Below are 18,446 nucleotides of genomic sequence, written 5' to 3' on the forward strand. Positions count from 1 at the left end.
CTCTTCTAACTCCCTGCAAATTGAGATGGAAATAAGCTTTGTGCTAAATTCATAACGCTGAAAGCTTCAGGTAAAATAGGGTTGTTGTGGGTGGTGGTGGTGAGAGGGTTTGACTTGATTATTTCCTTTTTATCAAGTTGTTTAACATTAAGAATGGCTTATTTAGAAGAAAATTGCCACATGACAACAATAGGGAATTCTAGGTTTAAAAAACAAACAAACCCTGACCACTTGTGAAGCAATACTTTTTTCATGGTGAAAGTAGCCTCAAAACCATCTGTGCTGTTCCTGACTTCTCAGATCCATGGTTTGCAATACACGTAGCTTTAGAGCCTTTTTTGGTGTTATTTCCAAGGCTTGCTGTTAGGCAGCTATTTAAAGAGCTAGCTAGTAATGCAGCTGTGGCTAATTAAGGGGAAAGAAAAGAAAAGTGAGGAGTTGTTTTAGGACATGTGGGTTGTTACTTGTAGAATCCAGCCTCCAAGGAATTGATCTTTGCCAAGTTAGGACCCCTGCTCCAAGCAAATACGTTATCATAAAATGTCCTTTAAATTTTTTTTTTCAGATTAGGGTAAAATGAGGAAAATAAATACCTGGGACCTAGGTTGAGTGGCATAATATAGCTCTGCATCATGAATGGAGAACTTGGAAACCTTTGTCCGTTGCTAAGCTCAAGTAACTGTGAGCACTCATCACAGTGATGGATGGGGGGTGAATTGTCCCCTTAAGAATATTTTCATACTCTTGAGCCAATGTTCCCAAGATTCACAAATGTGGATTTCCTTATTCCACTTTTGTTAACCTACAACAACACTGGCTGCATTGGAGTTTTTGTATCCAAAACTCACAGTAAAGCAGCAAGAAAAGACATACCTTTTCTTTTGTTGATTGAATGTTGGCTGCCTTCTTGAACATAGTTGATTTCCAGTATCAAATTAGAAGCGTCACTGAAATTATTTTTAAAAGCCCTTCAAAACCCAACCAACCATGCCCCTCTTCCTGGCAACCTACATACAGAAAACAAAGAAGGAACGCTTGTGTTATTGCTTTAGTATAAAGCCGGGTGCCTAGAAAAGGAATTTTAATTTTATTTTAATTTGGCCATTGTATTGCAAGTGACACTGACAGCCAGCCTTTCATGTAATAAAGTGGAAGCATTTTATTAGAAGTTCTATTTAAGAACGTCGCATATGTATTTCACTTGGCTACACTGCAATGCAACAGCCTATTTGTACAAGCTTGTCGCTTCTATTATTTAGGCATTTGTTTTGGTGTGTTTATAGAGCTCATCACCACACCCCATTGCTATGAGCTTTTTGTCTGCATAATAACATATTACTCAAATATCCCATCCTTTTTCTGAGATCTACAGGCCAGATGTGGAGATTGTGGGAAATTACAGTATTTTTATGAAAATTGTGACTCAGTTTACCCATTTGCTTTTGTATGGCTACCTACTTGGTTGCAAGAAGCTAGCTTCTTTCCAAAGACACTCTTGCTGGGAGCATGAGAACAAGCATTGAATGGACTGGGTGGGAGTCACATAGACATGTCTGGGTTGGCATGATTGAAGTATCAAGAGTCACCAAGGCTTGGATAGAGCTACCTTGGAGATGGTCAGGTGCTTGGTCTCCACTATTAACTTCTAATGACTGATGGCCAAGGGAATTTTTTGTAATATGGATGGGTGATTACCTGTCTGACCATAACCCCTCCCCTACCTTGTAGTGCTGCTTGTTGGAATGTAGGAGGAACGGGGTGCACACTGGTTAGCAGGCATAATAGTTGAAATGTTTAGTTGTTACCTGATCCAAATCAACTTCACATGTTAAATGAACTGTAAAATAAGCCACCACAGGTCAGAGAGCTGTACTGCAGTAGATGCCAATACTGGTGCACTAATTGTGGATCTTCTTGCTCCAACCCAAAACCTCTGTGTACTTGGGAACAAGGAGATCCTATGGGGTGCAACTCTGCAGTTCACAGGAGGTGAATGCCCTCTGTGAAGAGTTCCTAAATCTTCTGCCCACTTTTGCACAGCTCAGTGATGCCAGTTCCATTGCTTCACAAGCCTCTTCAGTGATGGAAGGGAGTTGAGTGTGGGAGCAGGATTTGAATTGTAACTGACAGCAAAATTTGACTCAGTCTTTGATTTAACATGTATAAATGTACAGATTTTAAGGCACTAGGTTGCTTACATATTGTCACCTGCAATAGAAACTGAATGAGGGAGGAAAAGGAAAAAGTAAGAGCTGCAGAGTTCACACAAACATGTTCTCTGGTTCACACCAAGTTACAAATTTTCCAGGTGGATGTCTCTCCAAATTTCAGGCAATTCAGACTTAAATTATTGCACATTTGTATTTCATAGTCTTATGCTTAAATAACTTTTTTTTTAACAAGTGGAAACAAGAATTTTCATACTTTAGTTACATATTCCCAGGGCCGGCTCCAGGCACCAGCTGAGCAAGCTGGTGCTTGGGGCGGCAGATTGTTGGAGGCGGCATTCTGCCCAATCCTAGGGCGGCACAGCCGCTTTTTTTTTCTTGTTCCGCTTCGGCCGCCTGAAGGGGGCGGCGGCGCGGAGAACCAGAGCGCCCTGCAGGGCAGTCCTCTTCCTTCCCTCCCCGCTGACCGGAGCGGAGCCCTCGCGGCAGGCGGCAGGAGGCGGCGCAGTGGGAGGGGCCGCGTGGCAGCGCCCCTGCTGTAGTCCTGCCCGCCCCCTTCTCTCTCTTTCTCCCCCCCGCCCCCCCCCCCCCCGCCCCCCCCGCCGGTCCCCCTGCCCCCGCGCTCCGGCCGCGCCGCAGGTTGTTTTTTTTTTGGGGTGGCCAAAAAGCCAGAGCCGGCCCTGCATATTCCTCCATAAATAGGGAACCTGTTTGTGTTTTCTGTATGTGATATAATAGTGATTAGGCCTGCGTAAAATAAATACATGGCTTAGTACTGGTAGAACAACATCCTAGATTCCCTCATCAAGTTTGAACTATCATGATGATAACCACAGCATTTTTTTTCTTTTTTAACAACTTGACTCAAGTCATTTGTGTGGCTGCCATCCTGAGAGAGTTTATTCACTTCCATATTTGGAATATCTGAAGTGTCACAGGATTGTCCTATAAATCACTGGCTGTTGAAGATCAAGTATATTGAATGCATGAGTTGTATTTTTTTTTTTGGATTCATGTGCTTTAGGTCCATTACATGAAAGGAAAATGTCATAGGCACAGCGTCAATATAAATGTTGATTTAATGAGAGACTTGTGGGTGGGTGAGTGACTGTCATGTTACATAATATGAGACATGAGTCTTGGTTTTGGGAATGAGAAGAAATGTGCTTATCAAAGCATGTCATGTTATTTCAAATTAGCTTTGCTCATATATATTTATATAATAATTTTAGGTTACTTTCAACTGAAAGCTTTTCTCAGCAGACTGAGCATTAGAACAAAGCACCATGAAGTACATTGTTACTACTGTATTTCTATACCCAACCATACCAATACTGAAGCCTTGTCATGCAAATAGAGAGAATCTTACTATGGAATGCTGAAATTAATAAAACCCAATTAAAGAAAATATATATTAGCCATTGATCTTCTATGAATCCTCTGACTGCATGAATTTGGAGGCTGTACGTGGTTTTAAAAAAATTCATCCCTAGCTTAAGAGCAAAATGGAAAATTCCAGAATAAGTGCCTTATTCTTTCTGATCTGTGTTAATCTTCCATTTTTCAGGTTGTTGGAGGCACTAAGTGCACATCTGAAGCCAGGATACGGACCTATTACAATATCAGTGCTTGGCAACCTTTACTTAGCTTTGTAACTTTATGAATTAGTCAGTCAGTGACCAAACTGTTTATCATAATCAGTTTGAATATTTAGTTCTCTTCCTTCTGAAAACTGATGGTGAGGGGTAAACCGCAGAGTTATACTTTAGCGATGCTGTTAGCTAGGCCTGTTTCTGGGGGGAGTTTTTTTACTTAATGTTTGCACGAAGGGAAAGGTCCATGACAGATTTGACATTCATTTCTGTCATGTCATTAAAGGCTGTTTTCAGTTTGATCTGTGGGGAATCAGGTCCACAACTCCCATTATATTAATTAATTTTTAGAAAAAAGACATGACACAACGTACATTCAGGCAATTACTGCGACCCGTGGCTGGTGGTGTGTAACTACCCTAGCAATGCACAACTTAGAATGCTCTTTGGTGTCAGGAAATGGTATATCTGAACAAGGAAAACTCAGACTTGTGCATTTACTGCATGTTACTGACAAAGATAATGACGTTACTGGCAGCCAATCAGAATGATAGCTTGCTTTGTGGCACTTAACAGGCCTTCTGAAAAACATTGATATGATAGCTGCAGCCCCCATGTCTGACACTCTTCTTGGCCAGTGGGACCCTGCTACCAGTGCCCCCAGTTGCTTAAATACATTTTCCCCAAGTCCACCTAGCTGGAGGAGCTCTGCTTTCTAGTTAAACTGTCAGGAAAGCAAGGAGTACAGACTTAGCAAAGGAATTTCTTAACCATAGACACTTGAAAGTAGTAGAGAGTTACAGAACTTTAGAAAATAAACAGTCCTTGAATCCAATCTGCCTTGTCTGATCTCACCCCTTTTGTGGGTCCTGGGGTTGGTCACTGTCCTCAGGCTAAGCAGCACTTCCTCTCCTTAACCTGGTCTATTTGCCAGCCACCATAACATGCAATTGGGCCCCCACCTCAGAGATGTAGCCATCTTTTTAAAAGTCTCCCTCTCCCCTTCTGGTCCATGTGGCTCAGGCTGAGGAACTGCAGTTCCTTCCTTGTTAATTGTTCTTGCAGATAGTCTCAACTACTAGCCCATCAGATCTGATGGCTCTTTGTTTAGCCCCATGGTAGGTAGCCCACGGATAGCATGAGCACAAAGAATAGACTAACCTTCTCAGGATGAGACTAGCTTTCAACACCACCTGGGTGCCATAATCCAACAAGGAGGTCACAATGAAGGTTATAATCACAAAATGGCATTCACAAACCAAAATGGAGTTCACAATTTGACAGGCATGCCCCCAGCCTGTCACAGAAAGCATCTGTGTTCAGCTGACTAGTTAGTTTTGGTTAATGATCGGCTAAACTTCACTTGCCTGTCTACATCTGATGACCTCCCGTTCACTCTTGCTGTACTTAGATTACCTCACCAAGACATGCAGTGCTTATTTTTTATTTTCTTGGCCTCCTCTGCTTCTTCACTGTGCTTATCTCTTTCACTGGCAATGCTGAGTAACATGGCACAGCCAAAGAATTTTGGGGCCTTTGCATGTACATTGGGGAACCCCAGACCAGAATAGCACTGTGACCCTGTGTGCCAGGTCACAAATGTCACTCACTCAAAACTGGCCCATCTGCACCCCGCCCCCATCATGATGGGGAGGCAGTGGGCTAAACCTGAGTGAGTGGTGCTGTGCTGTGACCATTTTTTCTGATGTTCAGCTCCCCCTTGCCTGCTGCCCCAAGATTGGGAGGGGGTGGTTATGTGCAAGTTCACAGAGTGCATATGAGTGAATCCAGGTCTGCTGACTGAAGAGTTTTTCCCCTTTCTTTCTAATCTCATGGGATTTATATGAGGGGTAAGGTGGAGGATATAAGAATAGCCATACTGGGTCAGACCAATGTTCCACCTAGCCCAGTAACCAACAGTAGCCAGTGCCAGGTGCTTCAGAGGGAATGAACAGAACAGGTAATCATCAAGTGATCCCTCCCTTGTCATCCACTCCCAGCTTCTGGCAGTCAGAGGCTAGGGACACCCAGAGCACTGGGTTGCATCCATGAGCATCTTGGCTAATACCCATTGATGCATTTCTCTCTTGGAGGCTAGTACTTTGGTGTCATGTTTTACAAAATATCTTGTTTCTTAATTCATGTAATAGCTGTACTTTATTTTTCATAGTATTTGTATCTCTGGATTTAAGATTTCCCTGTGGATTGTCTCTTAATCCCAATAAAATCACTGATTTTAAATATTATTTTTTCTCCTAAATAAATCCTCTGGCAGCTCCCTCAATGAAATGGCAGTGTCTTTTAATAATGAGAGCTACTGTCAGGCTTCCGGTCTCATGGCACTTTGTTAGAATATGCATATAGTGCATGAGAATGATGTGCTGGTGGACTTTCGTCAATTCTTAGACCACTTCATAACTGATATCAGTTTGTTTTTGGACCTCTGATTCAGCCCTGATATTTGTAGTTCAGATTTTTGGAGGAGGAGTCAATTTTCATGTATATTCAGACTCATAAAGCACAGACCTGAAAGTACATTGTCATGATTGAGCTGTGTGTGTGAATTATCTGTCTGTGACCTGATATACCACATATAACACCTGGTCTGTCTATAATTAGTAGACCAAATGATTTTTCTTTACAAATTCTTAAACAGACTCTCTGTGGAGAGTTTCTTTCCTCTGAAGTTTTGTTTTTACCTGATCTCTGTTTGTATAGCCATTTTGGGTACATGGGTCAAATCTTACTTTACCAAAAGTCAGTTTGCATTGGTGATATTTGTATCTTGCTTGTAATAATGAGAATGGGAATTAAATCTTAGAAAGAAGTAAGAGAATTCTGCATAGTCTTGCATGCCTCTTGGCTGCAGGTAAAGAATTCAATAGCTTGTAGGAGTGCTAATTAATGCTAATAATAACTTCACTGACCTGCCTTGGCACTGAAATGCCTAAAAGAAATTGCTCTGGTCCTTGGAGGACTGAGATTTTGTTTCTTTGAATGTGTTTGGGAAAGCTCATGCTCTCATGGTTCTGTATTTAGTATAAATTCAGAGTAATGATCTAAAAGTGTGTGTGCGTGCGTGCGTGTGTGTGAGAGAGAGAGATGCGGCAGAGAAGGGCAAACAGATCTGTCAAATCTATTCCACTGTAGAGTATTACTTACAGAGGCTGATATTCTGAGTTAAATTACCTTGTAAAAACTGGCGATATTGGAAAGAAAACTGGAATAGGAGTTGGATCATTCATTCATAGTTAAACATTTTCTCTCCAATACTTAGAATTCATTTGCGTAAGTATGCACAAAGGGGTCTGAGGGAAATCTAGGCTTTAATTTGGGCAAGTGTCCAGAGAGCTCAGAGGTAGAGGTTTTTATTTTAACTGGCAGACTAGATTGCTGACTATGGAGAAAATAATCATATTAGCTCTAGTTTTTCAAGGGGAAGTGTGCCCTAGACCACCTTAATGTAAATATTATTAGCACCAGACAGAAATGTCCCCCCCCCCCAAACTTTCACAAGCCATCAGCAGAGTGACAGAACTGTCTCCTTCTGCTTTTTTTTTTCTTCTCGCTGATGAAATGATTAGAAATCAATCCATGAAATTAGAGGAGAAAGATGCCCTTTAAATTCTAATGGAGCCAGGAACTGCAAATAAAATCACTATAGTCACTACTAAGGAAACAAAGGCCAAATTCTGCTCTTGTGCAGCAGTCAGTCAAAAAGTAGTCACAGAAGTTGATGGAGTTATTCCCAATTTTTATTATTGGGTAGCTAAAATCAGAATCTGGCCACTGCAGTCTTTAGGTTTTTATCTAATAGGGAATAAGTAGTAATAGCAGAATTTACTGGGGCTGAAAGTTGGGGCTGATTTCTACTTCTGTCAGATTTGAGGATATCTACAGAATGGAATCTTGTAAACAAATGTGATTAGAGAAGTGCTAAAACAGGAAGCTACACTTAAGCTTGAAATTCATGCTTAACTATGGACTTAAAGTGCTGAGCACCCACCTGCCCCCACTGGAATGTGGCTAGAAAAAATAAAACAAAAATCAAGCAGACTACGCCTCATATTTCTCCAGAGCTAAATGGATCTAGAATGTCAACTCTTCTGTTCTAAATATAGAACCTGTGACTTTTCTATTGGGTTCTAAATTTGGCAAAAAGTATCTCTCCACTTGCCCTTGAGCTGTATTAGTGTGGTGGGGTTGTGAGCAGCAGGACAAAAATGTTTACACTTGATTGCTTGCAATTAAGTGCTTTAACTGAAGCTTTTTTAGGGACCTACTTATGGATTGAGGTGACAGACTGTAGGCACGCAAGCTTGAAAATTTTGGTTTACATGGCACCCTTCATAGAATCATCGGACTGGAAGGGACCTTGTGAGGTCATCTATTCTAGTCCCCTGCAGTCATGGCAGGACTAAGTATTAACTATTAGATGCTCTAGTACAGCGCACAAACTACTGTGGATATTGGAATCTCCTATTGGGCCAGAGCCAGCTCCTGTTAATTCAATGGATAACCTGCCATTGACTTAAATGGAAGCTGGCATGGATCCTTATTAAGAGAGTTTATTGCAGAAATAAGTACTTCACACCAGCATAAAAGGATATTCCAGACACAACCTTCTTTCTGGAAAGTTTTGGGGTCCTTTGGCTACTTCCGGAGTACAAACTTTTTTTTTAATTGTATTTCAAAAAATGAATGCAGGTAGTAAGGGACTGAATTGAGTTACTCAGGCCTTGCCTACACTAAAGGGAAAATTCGATCTAAGCTACGCAATTTGAGTTACATGAATAGCGTAACTCAAATCAATGTAGCTTAGATCTACTTACCGCGGGGTCCACACTATGCCACGTCGACGGGAGACGCTCTCCGATCGACTCCCCTTACTCTTCTTGATCAGGTGGAGAACAGAAGTCGACGGGAGAGCGATCGGTGGTCGATTTAGCAGGTCTTCACTAGACCCGCTAAATTGATCGCCGCAGCGTCGATCTTCTGGTAAGTGTAGACAAGCCCTAATAGTGGGTTATGGAGCACACAACATAGAAAACCTATTGCTTACTAAAAACCTGAGACTCATTTGTTTAGCTTGCCCTGGACTCAGTCCGGGATGGTTAAGAAGAGATCAGAAACAATGACCTGATTTGGAGAGCACTGACTGCTAATCTGATGCATATGTTCTGTGGAGTGTCCTTTTATGCATATTTAGGTATTTTAGTCTCTGAGCTGATAAGGTGTCAGTCTCTGATGTTTCAGCATTTTATTCCTTTTTTTTTTTTTAGACTAGAATTATTATATTCAGGGTAACAGAAAACCAGATGAGAATGTTAAGTTTAGCCAGTTTAACCTCTAAAATGTTTGTCCTTCATAAATGGAAAGCAGCTCAGAACCTAAACATTTCAGGTTGGCTTATGAGAACTCACCTGCTCACAGATATTCAGAGAACATTTCATTTAAATGAGAAGCAGAAGGTGTTCTGAGAATATACAGACACTTCTTTTATGGAAGTCTAGAGCTAGCACATTCTTATTTTACTTAAAATATTTTATTTTACAAACAGACTGCTGTATATATAAATTGAACTTGAAAGATGCAATATAGTATAGAATCATAAAAATAACAAGCAAAAAAGATTTAAGAGCAAGTCACATGGAGTCCTGAAACTGCAGAGACAGGGTACAGGGAATTCCTGCTGGCTGTTTCATAAGGAGGGAGAAGCATGTCACAAAACCTCCATTCCCTTTCTTCTGACTTCTCTGGCCATACTTGTATTTAGTTCCCTCCATCCCATGCATAAAGGAGTTCAAAGGGAGGGGTCTATGGAGAAACTAGTTTAACTTTCTGCTACTTTTAAATGTTAGATGTCAAGAACTCAATTCTACACATTCGAATGCCCTCCATAACCATTGAAGTATGAAGTGTAGTAATCAGCCCCTTCCATTTCTGCTTAGTCCAGGCTGGGATTTGGGGAAATAGTGACAATAAGCAGCACAGGTTCTACTTAGTTTGGAAGATAGAGACAACCACATTGCATCTGTGTCCAGCGGCTTCACTTAAGAATCTCCTTTATAGTTGTTACAACCAAGTCATGCTTTTTTTTATTTATTTCTGCGAAGGATACTACCATATCTATGGGTGGTGAGGTACTCCGTTCCTCACAACATTGACTTCATAGTGTGCGGGGTCATGTTTCTTTTTGGAAATGGTCCTGTTGCAATAAATTTAAGGAGAGGATTATGTCACCCTTCTTGAAAGGGTATATCATACCTATATGATTCTGTGCACTAGGAGGTATTCTGAAAGCCTCCCTGTGCTCCCCTTAGCTTAGGGTGACCAGATGTCCCAATTTTGTAGGGACGGTCCTGATATTCAGGGCTTTTCCTTATATAGGTGCCTATTACCACCCTCCCCCACATCCTGATTTTTTTTCACACTTGCTGTCCAATCACCCTAAGGTAGATCCACTAGTCCACCAGTGCAGAGCTATGGCTAAGTGCTAGAATTTAGCTCACAGAGAGCAAAACTTCTTTCATTCAGTAAACTCTGTATGCTCCGTATCCTTGACTGAATTTGAAACGTCCTTATTTGTGAGCATTGTACAGTGCACATGGGGTTTCATTTCTTTCTTGTTGACCTTGTCTTGCCCAAGTGAACAACATGTACAGGTCAACTGTAGACTGTTTGGAACACTATTTTTGTAAAGATAACCCTAAAATCTAGGGCTCAAATTCTGCCTTTGAGTAGTACCTTTCTGCACAAGTAGTCCTATGAGTTTCAGTTGGACTACTTTATTTAAAAAGTACTACTACTCAGTACCAGTGAAGATGGCAAAACTGCACCCTTAGTAACTAAAGGAAGCACAAAAGTTCAATACCACACACGTGTGCACATCTTACATTGCATACTTTTTAAAAACCTCATCAGTCGCCTAGGATTTCCCATGCAGCACCACTTGTTAATTCCTCAGCTGTCATGACTTTGATCTCATTTGCTAAGAAAATTCCAATCTATTATTTTCCTTACAAAAAAACTGTTCTCTGTTAAAAGAACAAGCTTGAATAATGATGTAGATTTCAATTTCTATTGCCCAGTAAGCAGAAGGTAAGCATGATGGAGATGGAGCACAATAAATTACTGGGTGATGAGCCAGCTGGCTCTCAGTGCAGTATTCCACTGTAGTTGCTCCCCAGTTGCTGGTATGTATATTGGCGCTTAAGACTTGTGAGACTGATAATCTAAGCTCCCTTCTCTACTTTAGGTCTAGATGGCCATTTTACAACCTTCCTACAACCTCATGGCTGCACCATCCCAGGAGCAGACCAGAGAATGAATTGGTTGGGTTACAATTCCTCCCTTGTGCTTGGGTGGAAGGTACTTTATCCTTTTCACAGACCAGTTTACTGCTCTCACTGCACCTTTTCATCTACTTGGGGGGTGAGGTGGGTTGAGCCAAAGTCAAACCTCATCAGCGAAGCAGCACCATCTTTCCCCTCTGCAGCTGGTGTTACAATCTAAACCGGTTAAACAGAGGAGACCTTACTCCCCTGCATGGCCGAGTAAAGGCTGTGACAATTTAGCTCTCAGTGGTGAGCCTCTGTTCTGGGTCCAGATAAGCTACTGCTAGCCAGCTCTCTTAATTGTATGCACTTGTGAAACAGAGATTCATAGCTATGGAACTCTGTTGTAGGTTAGACATACACATTTGAATAGGAACTGGCTGATTTAGCCAAGATTAGTCTTTGTTATATTTCAGTTGCCTGAAAAAGGTTTGGTAACCACTTTCCCTAATGAACTTCCAGGGGAGAGCACTTGGGTTGGAGTCTAGGACTAGTCATTTTTAAATGGGGTTTAAATCGCTCCTAAGAACTTTGGTTGAATAAACATGGAAAGGCCCTTAGATTCTTGCATAATACAATTTAGCAAAGATACATAGTTTACAAATCAAGTATCTGAGATAAGCTGGAGGTTAAGCTTCCCTCAAGATGTCTTACAAACATCAGTTAGTTCATATTTGTATTTATTTCCCCATATCTGTAATAAACAATATACCACTACAGAGGTTGTAATCAGTGGTGTGAAATGCAGTACTTCTCAAGCATTCCCCCAAATAACAGTAACAATCCTAGACACAGTCCATTCTCAAATGGTTTAAAGATATTTCATCAGTACAATGTAAGCTCTGGAGTGGAAATATTGCTGATATAACACACAATATTTTATGTATTTGATATGTAGTGAATACAGAAACTCCCTGAGGGTTCAAGAGCTATTGCCCTAGGTTAAAATTTAGTTACATAAAAATTAAAACTACCAGCTGCTTCACATCCCCAAATCAGAAAATCGCGAACTAGAGATGAGATCAAACCAAAACAACACCCACCTCTAATACCACATCTTACCATGGTGCAAGTAATGTAATACCACACCTTACCATGGTGTGTGTCCTGTAAAACATAAACATTAGTGTATCTATAAAGAAACATTTTAAAGTTTTCAGGCAAATAGGGTTTGTTCCTGAACAGTGTCTGAAGTTTAAGTAATTGCTAACATTTATTAACCTGGACATCCTGGTAAATCAGAATTCATCTGGACTGTTTTTTATAGCCAGCATTTATTGTAAGTGATTGAAGAGGACAAGTTTACATTTGACTGGGCTCCTAATTGAGTGGTCTTTGGAAATGAGGAGTTATGAACACAGAGTTAAACATTAATTGATGTCCTCCAACATGCCTCATGACCCCTCATTACCCAATGGTAGAGCAGTGGCACTTGAAATAGGGAATAAATCACTCATGGCACGCTACAGAACATTTGACCCTGAAATAAGAGAACAATGGGTAAATGATTTAATATACAGATGTATGAAAATGACCAATCTAATCTCAGCTCTGTTTTTATATATTTGCATAGCAAAGAACGTGTGGGATAACATGCCATGGAAGCAGAGCCTTGTGGGAGTCTGTCTACTCCAAAGCTACAATGACTGGAAATAGGAGTCTGTTTGCTGCCTTGGAGCCTTAGTAATGACACCATTACTTCCATTGTATAATACCTTACTCTGTGAGTGGTCCCAGTAACTTCAGCTGCAGAGTAAGGTAGTATGCCATGGGAGTAAGAGTGGGAGAATCAAATTCTTGAATAGTAGTAAGTCATAGGACTGCTCTAGTGCAAATCCAAATTTGGATTTGCAATATGTGGTGCAAGGTGGCTTAATTTGTTACAGAGAGCTGTATGTATGAATAGCATCTCCCTTCATAATCAGTTTCAATTGGGTTCCTCTTTGTCACATCCTTTTTGGTATTTACTGTATGTTGCACTTGGTGTAGTTGTATCTGAATCTGGAGGCCAATTAGAAAAGTAAAATCTATTTTGTATTACTGGTAAAATACTAATTCAACTGAATGTAATTGAAACTGCACAAGCAACTTGAACTGTGTGTGTGTGCGCGTGCATGGGCACGTGCTGTCAGGTTGCCATACATCCAACTGCCAAGACAGTGAAGCATGTCATCCTACATGCATAGCTTTACCAGAATAAACTTTCATTGGCTGATTATAATGTGAGGTCATGAGACTGTTGCTAGGTGCTTATGAAGGAAATTAGTCTTCTACAAGTTAACACTTTCAGGGAAGTTACAGCACATGAACGGGTAAGAACTGGAGCAACTTTTATAAAATCAGAGTAATTAACAAGTAAGAGTTCATAACTGTGTAAACTGCCTTTGTTTTTCACAAATGCATTGTTGAGTAAACCATTTTAGAGGGAAATTCTTCAGTAAATTGTTTTTAAAGGAGAACAGTGTAAGGTTTGTTTTCCACATCTATCTGAAGAGGATCATAATTCATTTTGGCCCATTGCCAAAGTAATGAATTTTATCACCCAGGCTTGGCATGTGCAGATACATGGCCCCTTTTGTCTCTCTTGCCAGTTATTGCTTATTCTGCTAGGAAATCTTATGCATGCTGCTTGGAAGTGGCTGCTGGCCCATCCAAATACTGCCACGTGCTCTGACTACATATGAAGCCTGACTTAGCTTCAGTAAACCATTCTTAGCTGTAGCTAATACGTAGGAAAAGAGGTCACTACACTAAGGCTACTCTGCTGAGCAATATAAAGTTGAAAACTGCATTATTAATGTAGTTAATGAAACCCCACTATTAACCTTGAAACTTCAAGTAGATTCAGCATAGCTCTCATATGACAAAATATGCCAGATAAGCCAGTGGTAAACAACAACAAGCATTGGAGAAAATAATTAATAATAAATGTATCTATTGACATTTCCCATTAAAATGATATCACCTCTTCTACTCTGAAAGGAATGAAGAAAACCACAAACCATTAACAACATTTCTGCAGTGCTGTGTAGATGCACTACTGCATTATCAAGAAAATGTACTTTGTTCCAGTTTTTTTAGTGTGATATAAGTGATCGCTACTGTGTGAATAGTAGCAGGAAAAGGAAAGTAATGCACAAGGCAAGTGAATACCTATTATGTTTTCTTCTTCTGGTGAATGTAAGCCCCTCATTAAGATGTTCAGTCATTTGCATTAGAAGAAAACATTGAAGCTTGTTTGATGCATGGCTAGTTCTTTGTTCTAGACCCTAGTATTGGGTATTTCCATGAACAAAAGAAAAGGGTCTTTAATTAACTGGACTGAAGTTATATTTTGGATTTTGATGGGAAAGATTGATGTCTGCAGTTTCACTTTTGCGGTTAGCCAGATCTTGAAAATCTTCAATGAAACCCTCAAAGAAGGAGTAACTTTTTAGGTGATAGAACTCTTAATTCCAAAGGACGTTGCTGCTGTATGTCTATACAGTATCTCTAAAGAAATGCAGCCACCGATGGTGTAGAGGGCAGCAGCCAGCAAATGTATAGCATGTTCTCCAACAATGGGGGGGCTGGGGAATTTTGGCAAAGGACACAAGGAATGCAATGGGATCTGGATCTTCAACATCCAAGCAGAGACCAGTCAGACCAATCCTTGGACCAAAATTTTCAAATGTGGGTACTTAGTTTAACTCCTAAATCATATTTAGATGTCCTAAATTAAAGAGCCTGACTGTTCTGAGGCAACAGTGACCCACAAATCCCACTGAAGTAAATGACATCTGCTAGTGTCTTCCCATCCTAAATACCCTCACACAATAAACTAGCCGGTGCTTAATTTCCCTGCTTTGAAAGGGTGAGGGGCCAAGTCTAACCTAACTACAAATTCAAATCCAGTTGAAAGGAGTGTCATTCTATGTATTTCAAACCTGAAACTTAGACTACTTTACACACTTTGATTTTTTTTTAATCCTTAAGAAGAAGAATGGTTATTACTTGAATAACTGAGAATAACTCCATTGAGGTCAAGAGTTATAGTGGTATAAAACTGATGTGAGACAAGAATCTGTCTCTGGTATGCAAGGCTGCTTCAACCAGATTTTAACCTTTGTAACTAAGCTCTGCAGACCATTCTAGCCATGTTCTGTGCAGATGAGAACAGAGCAGATTTTCTTTTTTAAAAAAAAAAAAATTTCTTAGCTTTACCTATTCTTGTTTCTTAAATCAACAGTATCTCATTTAAAAAAGACACTAATGTGGATGTGCCTGCTAACGCTAATGAGACACATGCTTAACGTGCTTCTTGGAAGCCTAGGTAGGTTCTAAGCTAGGGAAGCAAAGAGCAAACAAGTGGAGTCCATTGACATAATTGTGCCTAGATTACAAAAAGGAATGCTATGAAAGGTGCCAGAGATGGTAAGGGAGGGAGAGTAGGCACTGGCATCAAGTGAGCCTTCTGACCTTAGAGGAACTGGGGTACAGTAACCTGCTGTCATGTTTTTGATGAATGACCTGAACTTTTAACGCACAAGGTTTTGAACGGAGATGGGTAAAGCTAACTTTACAAACCCCAAACTACAAACAAATCTCCATCTGGGTTCTATTAAAAATTTGAAACTCAGTGTAGGCCTGTCAACGTTTTGCTAAGAGTTTGTCAGCCTTTCAAGTACCTGTGGGCCCAGCTGTGTGTGAAACTGGAACAGATTATAGTTTTGAGTGAAACTGGTTTTGACTGAGGTTTTTCTTCAAGTTTTTGTCGTGTCAGACCTGAAACACAAAGTGAAACTTGGGATGCAGAACCCTCTTGCCCCCAAATTGAAATCACTGTGCAAGTGATGTATATAGTATCCTCTGATGGGAAATAGTTAACAGAATTGTTATATCATAAAACCTTACACAGCTACCAACAAAGGACATACTTCTACTGCAGATGTACAACTCTACATCTCACCTCAGTCTAGGGATGATACTATATTATCCCCTCCAGATTTGAAGTATTGGAAATAACCTTAGATAAGAAGGAAAACTGCTACTTAGTATGTATGGTTTACAAGGTTGAATATGAAATTAACTTTGACAAATTAGAGAGGTTTAGTACTACAGTTTTGTGGTTGTCATATTTCAATAATCAAAGGGATACTCTGACATAAAGTGGCACAATACCATGGAAAATGGGGGTGCAACAACTTAATCATTCTACGCACAACTCGTCCGGCACAAGATTTCAAAGATATACTCCTTTCACTCCAACGACACTACACCAATAAATAAATTAATGAAGCAATTTGTAAAATTTCTGGAGACCTTTTCTCCTATTTTAGAAAATATTCTTTCCCAGAGCAGATTCCACTATTGGTTCAAGAGAGTTTTCAAACAAATACATTTTTTAACATAACTGTCAACAAACATGTTAGAGGTCAGATTAACTTGCAGCTACATTCTTTGAGAATGGTTGCCTCTCATTTAAAAACAGCTACATTTTCTTATAAATGTCATTTTAATGGCCATGCATTTGATTAAGAGAACATAATGTTCAAAAAACCATGCTGAGTCCCAAAGATTCAGTATCTCAATCTTTATAGCACAAACTTTGAAACAAAAATCATGATTGCTAGTTACATTAGCCAGTATATTACCTTTTTTCTTCCCTCCATGTGTATTTGCTTGAGTAAAGATGAAGAAAAGCAACAAAAGTGAGAGAAATCGGAAACTTCTCATTTCTTCTCTTTCCACACGAACACTGAGGCTTTCACTACTAATTTTCTGCTGCCAAAGAGACATAGAAGATTATCAATACTTTGGAAGAAATGGTTACCCATTAATTGTTAACCTTTAACCTTTAAGTGTTCTGTTCACTGTTCCAATATTTTCCTTCTGTGCCTCACTCTAATGTGAACTGAATTTACTTTCATCCAAATACGTTTTCATTTTATGTTGCTTTTGGCAGAAAATAAATGTAGAGCTGGATCCCTACCTTATTCAGCAATGCTCAGTTTTGAAAAGATCACAATGAGGGTGAATATTCTGTTCTGAAACGCAGCTGAAGGTCGTGGGTAGTTAGCTCAAAGTTGGTTGGCTCAGTCTGAACATATTGCAAAATGACTAAAGGAAAAGAAGACTAATCTAAATAGTTCACAAACTTAGAGACATCTAAGTTGGGGTTTGTGTGTGTAGAGGGGAACCGGTATGGTGGTGGTGGTGGGGAATTAATGTGATATGCTGAAATGCCTCACTTAATAAACAGTTTTTCTAACTTCAGTGCTATAATAGATAACTGCTTTTGTACAAGAAGAAAATGTTTTTTAGTTTAAAGTAAGCAGACAGATTTTTATTTTGTGTGAGAAATTCATTAATAAAGCACAATTAACTGACATTTCCCTCCACTAATAACAATAACAATAACTGCAGTAAGTGTAGGGGTGACTTCAAAGAAAAGTCATTGTTTCTATGGTACATTGTCTACTGGAAATCAGAGCAGGTGGTTAATAATTGTGATGTGTATGAATTTCGCTATAAAGGTGTGTACTGTATTTGTGCTGTGACAGAGTGAAGAGGCCTTGTCAAGTAGGCTGGGAGCACTGCTTATTTCTGCCCTGGTCATGTGTGAGGTGTAGTGCTGAGGGCCCAGTCAGGCACTTGGAGGGAATGTAGCAAGCTATCTTTTTTTTATTAAAGACTGTTTTGAGGTGATAGAGTTCCTCCTAGGGACAGATTCTGACACCCTTTCTCTAGTAGAGTAGTGCCTTATATTAAATGCAGTCCCACAAAGTTCACTGGAACTACTTTTGGGATAAGGCACTACTTTGTTGTAACAAACTCACTCCAGAACTCAAAGATTACTACCTCAAGGAGGAATAGCCGTGTTAGTCTGTATCAGCAAAAACAACGAGGAGTCCTTGTGGCACCTTAGAGACTAACAAATTTATTTGGGCATAAGCTTTCGTGGTGTAGAACCCACTTCATCAGATGCATGGCCTGAATAAAGACTGGGAGTGGCTGGGTCATTACAAAACCCAAACCTAATTTCCCCAATACTAATTTCTTCCTACTGTTGCTCACACCTTCTTGTCAACTATCTGAAATGGGCCACTCTCATTACAACTTCAAAAGTTATTTTTCTTCCCTTGGTATCCTGCTGTCAATTGAATTGTCCCGTTAGACTGACCTCAGACTTCGTAAGGCAAATCACATCTTTTCATGTATTTATACCTGCTTCTGCATTTTCCACTCCATGCATCTGATGAAGTGGGTTCTAGCCCACGAAAGCTTAGGCCCAAATAAATTTGTTAGTCTCTAAGGTGCCACAAGGACTCCTTGTTGTTTTTACCTCAAGGAAGAAACCTTGCTGACTA

General features: G+C 40.1%; 1 protein-coding gene across 1 annotated transcript in view; it reads right to left on the reverse strand.

Annotated features, from left to right (window-relative positions):
• LIPC (lipase C, hepatic type) overlaps positions 1 to 17,132 on the reverse strand; it is an 81,838-nt gene extending 64,706 nt beyond the window's left edge. The window contains exons 1-2 of the mRNA XM_024204908.3: positions 17,069 to 17,132; positions 16,731 to 16,860 (exon numbers count right to left, since the gene is read on the reverse strand). Of these exons, the coding sequence (XP_024060676.1) occupies positions 16,731 to 16,812 (82 nt within the window). The 5' untranslated portion in view covers positions 16,813 to 16,860; positions 17,069 to 17,132. The remainder of the gene's footprint in view (positions 1 to 16,730; positions 16,861 to 17,068) is intronic.
• Positions 17,133 to 18,446: the final 1,314 nt, after the last annotated feature.

This window comes from Terrapene carolina, unplaced genomic scaffold, assembly GCF_002925995.2.
Source record: "Terrapene carolina triunguis isolate 2854851 unplaced genomic scaffold, T_m_triunguis-2.0 Scaffold67, whole genome shotgun sequence".
Lineage (NCBI taxonomy): Eukaryota > Metazoa > Chordata > Testudines > Emydidae > Terrapene > Terrapene triunguis.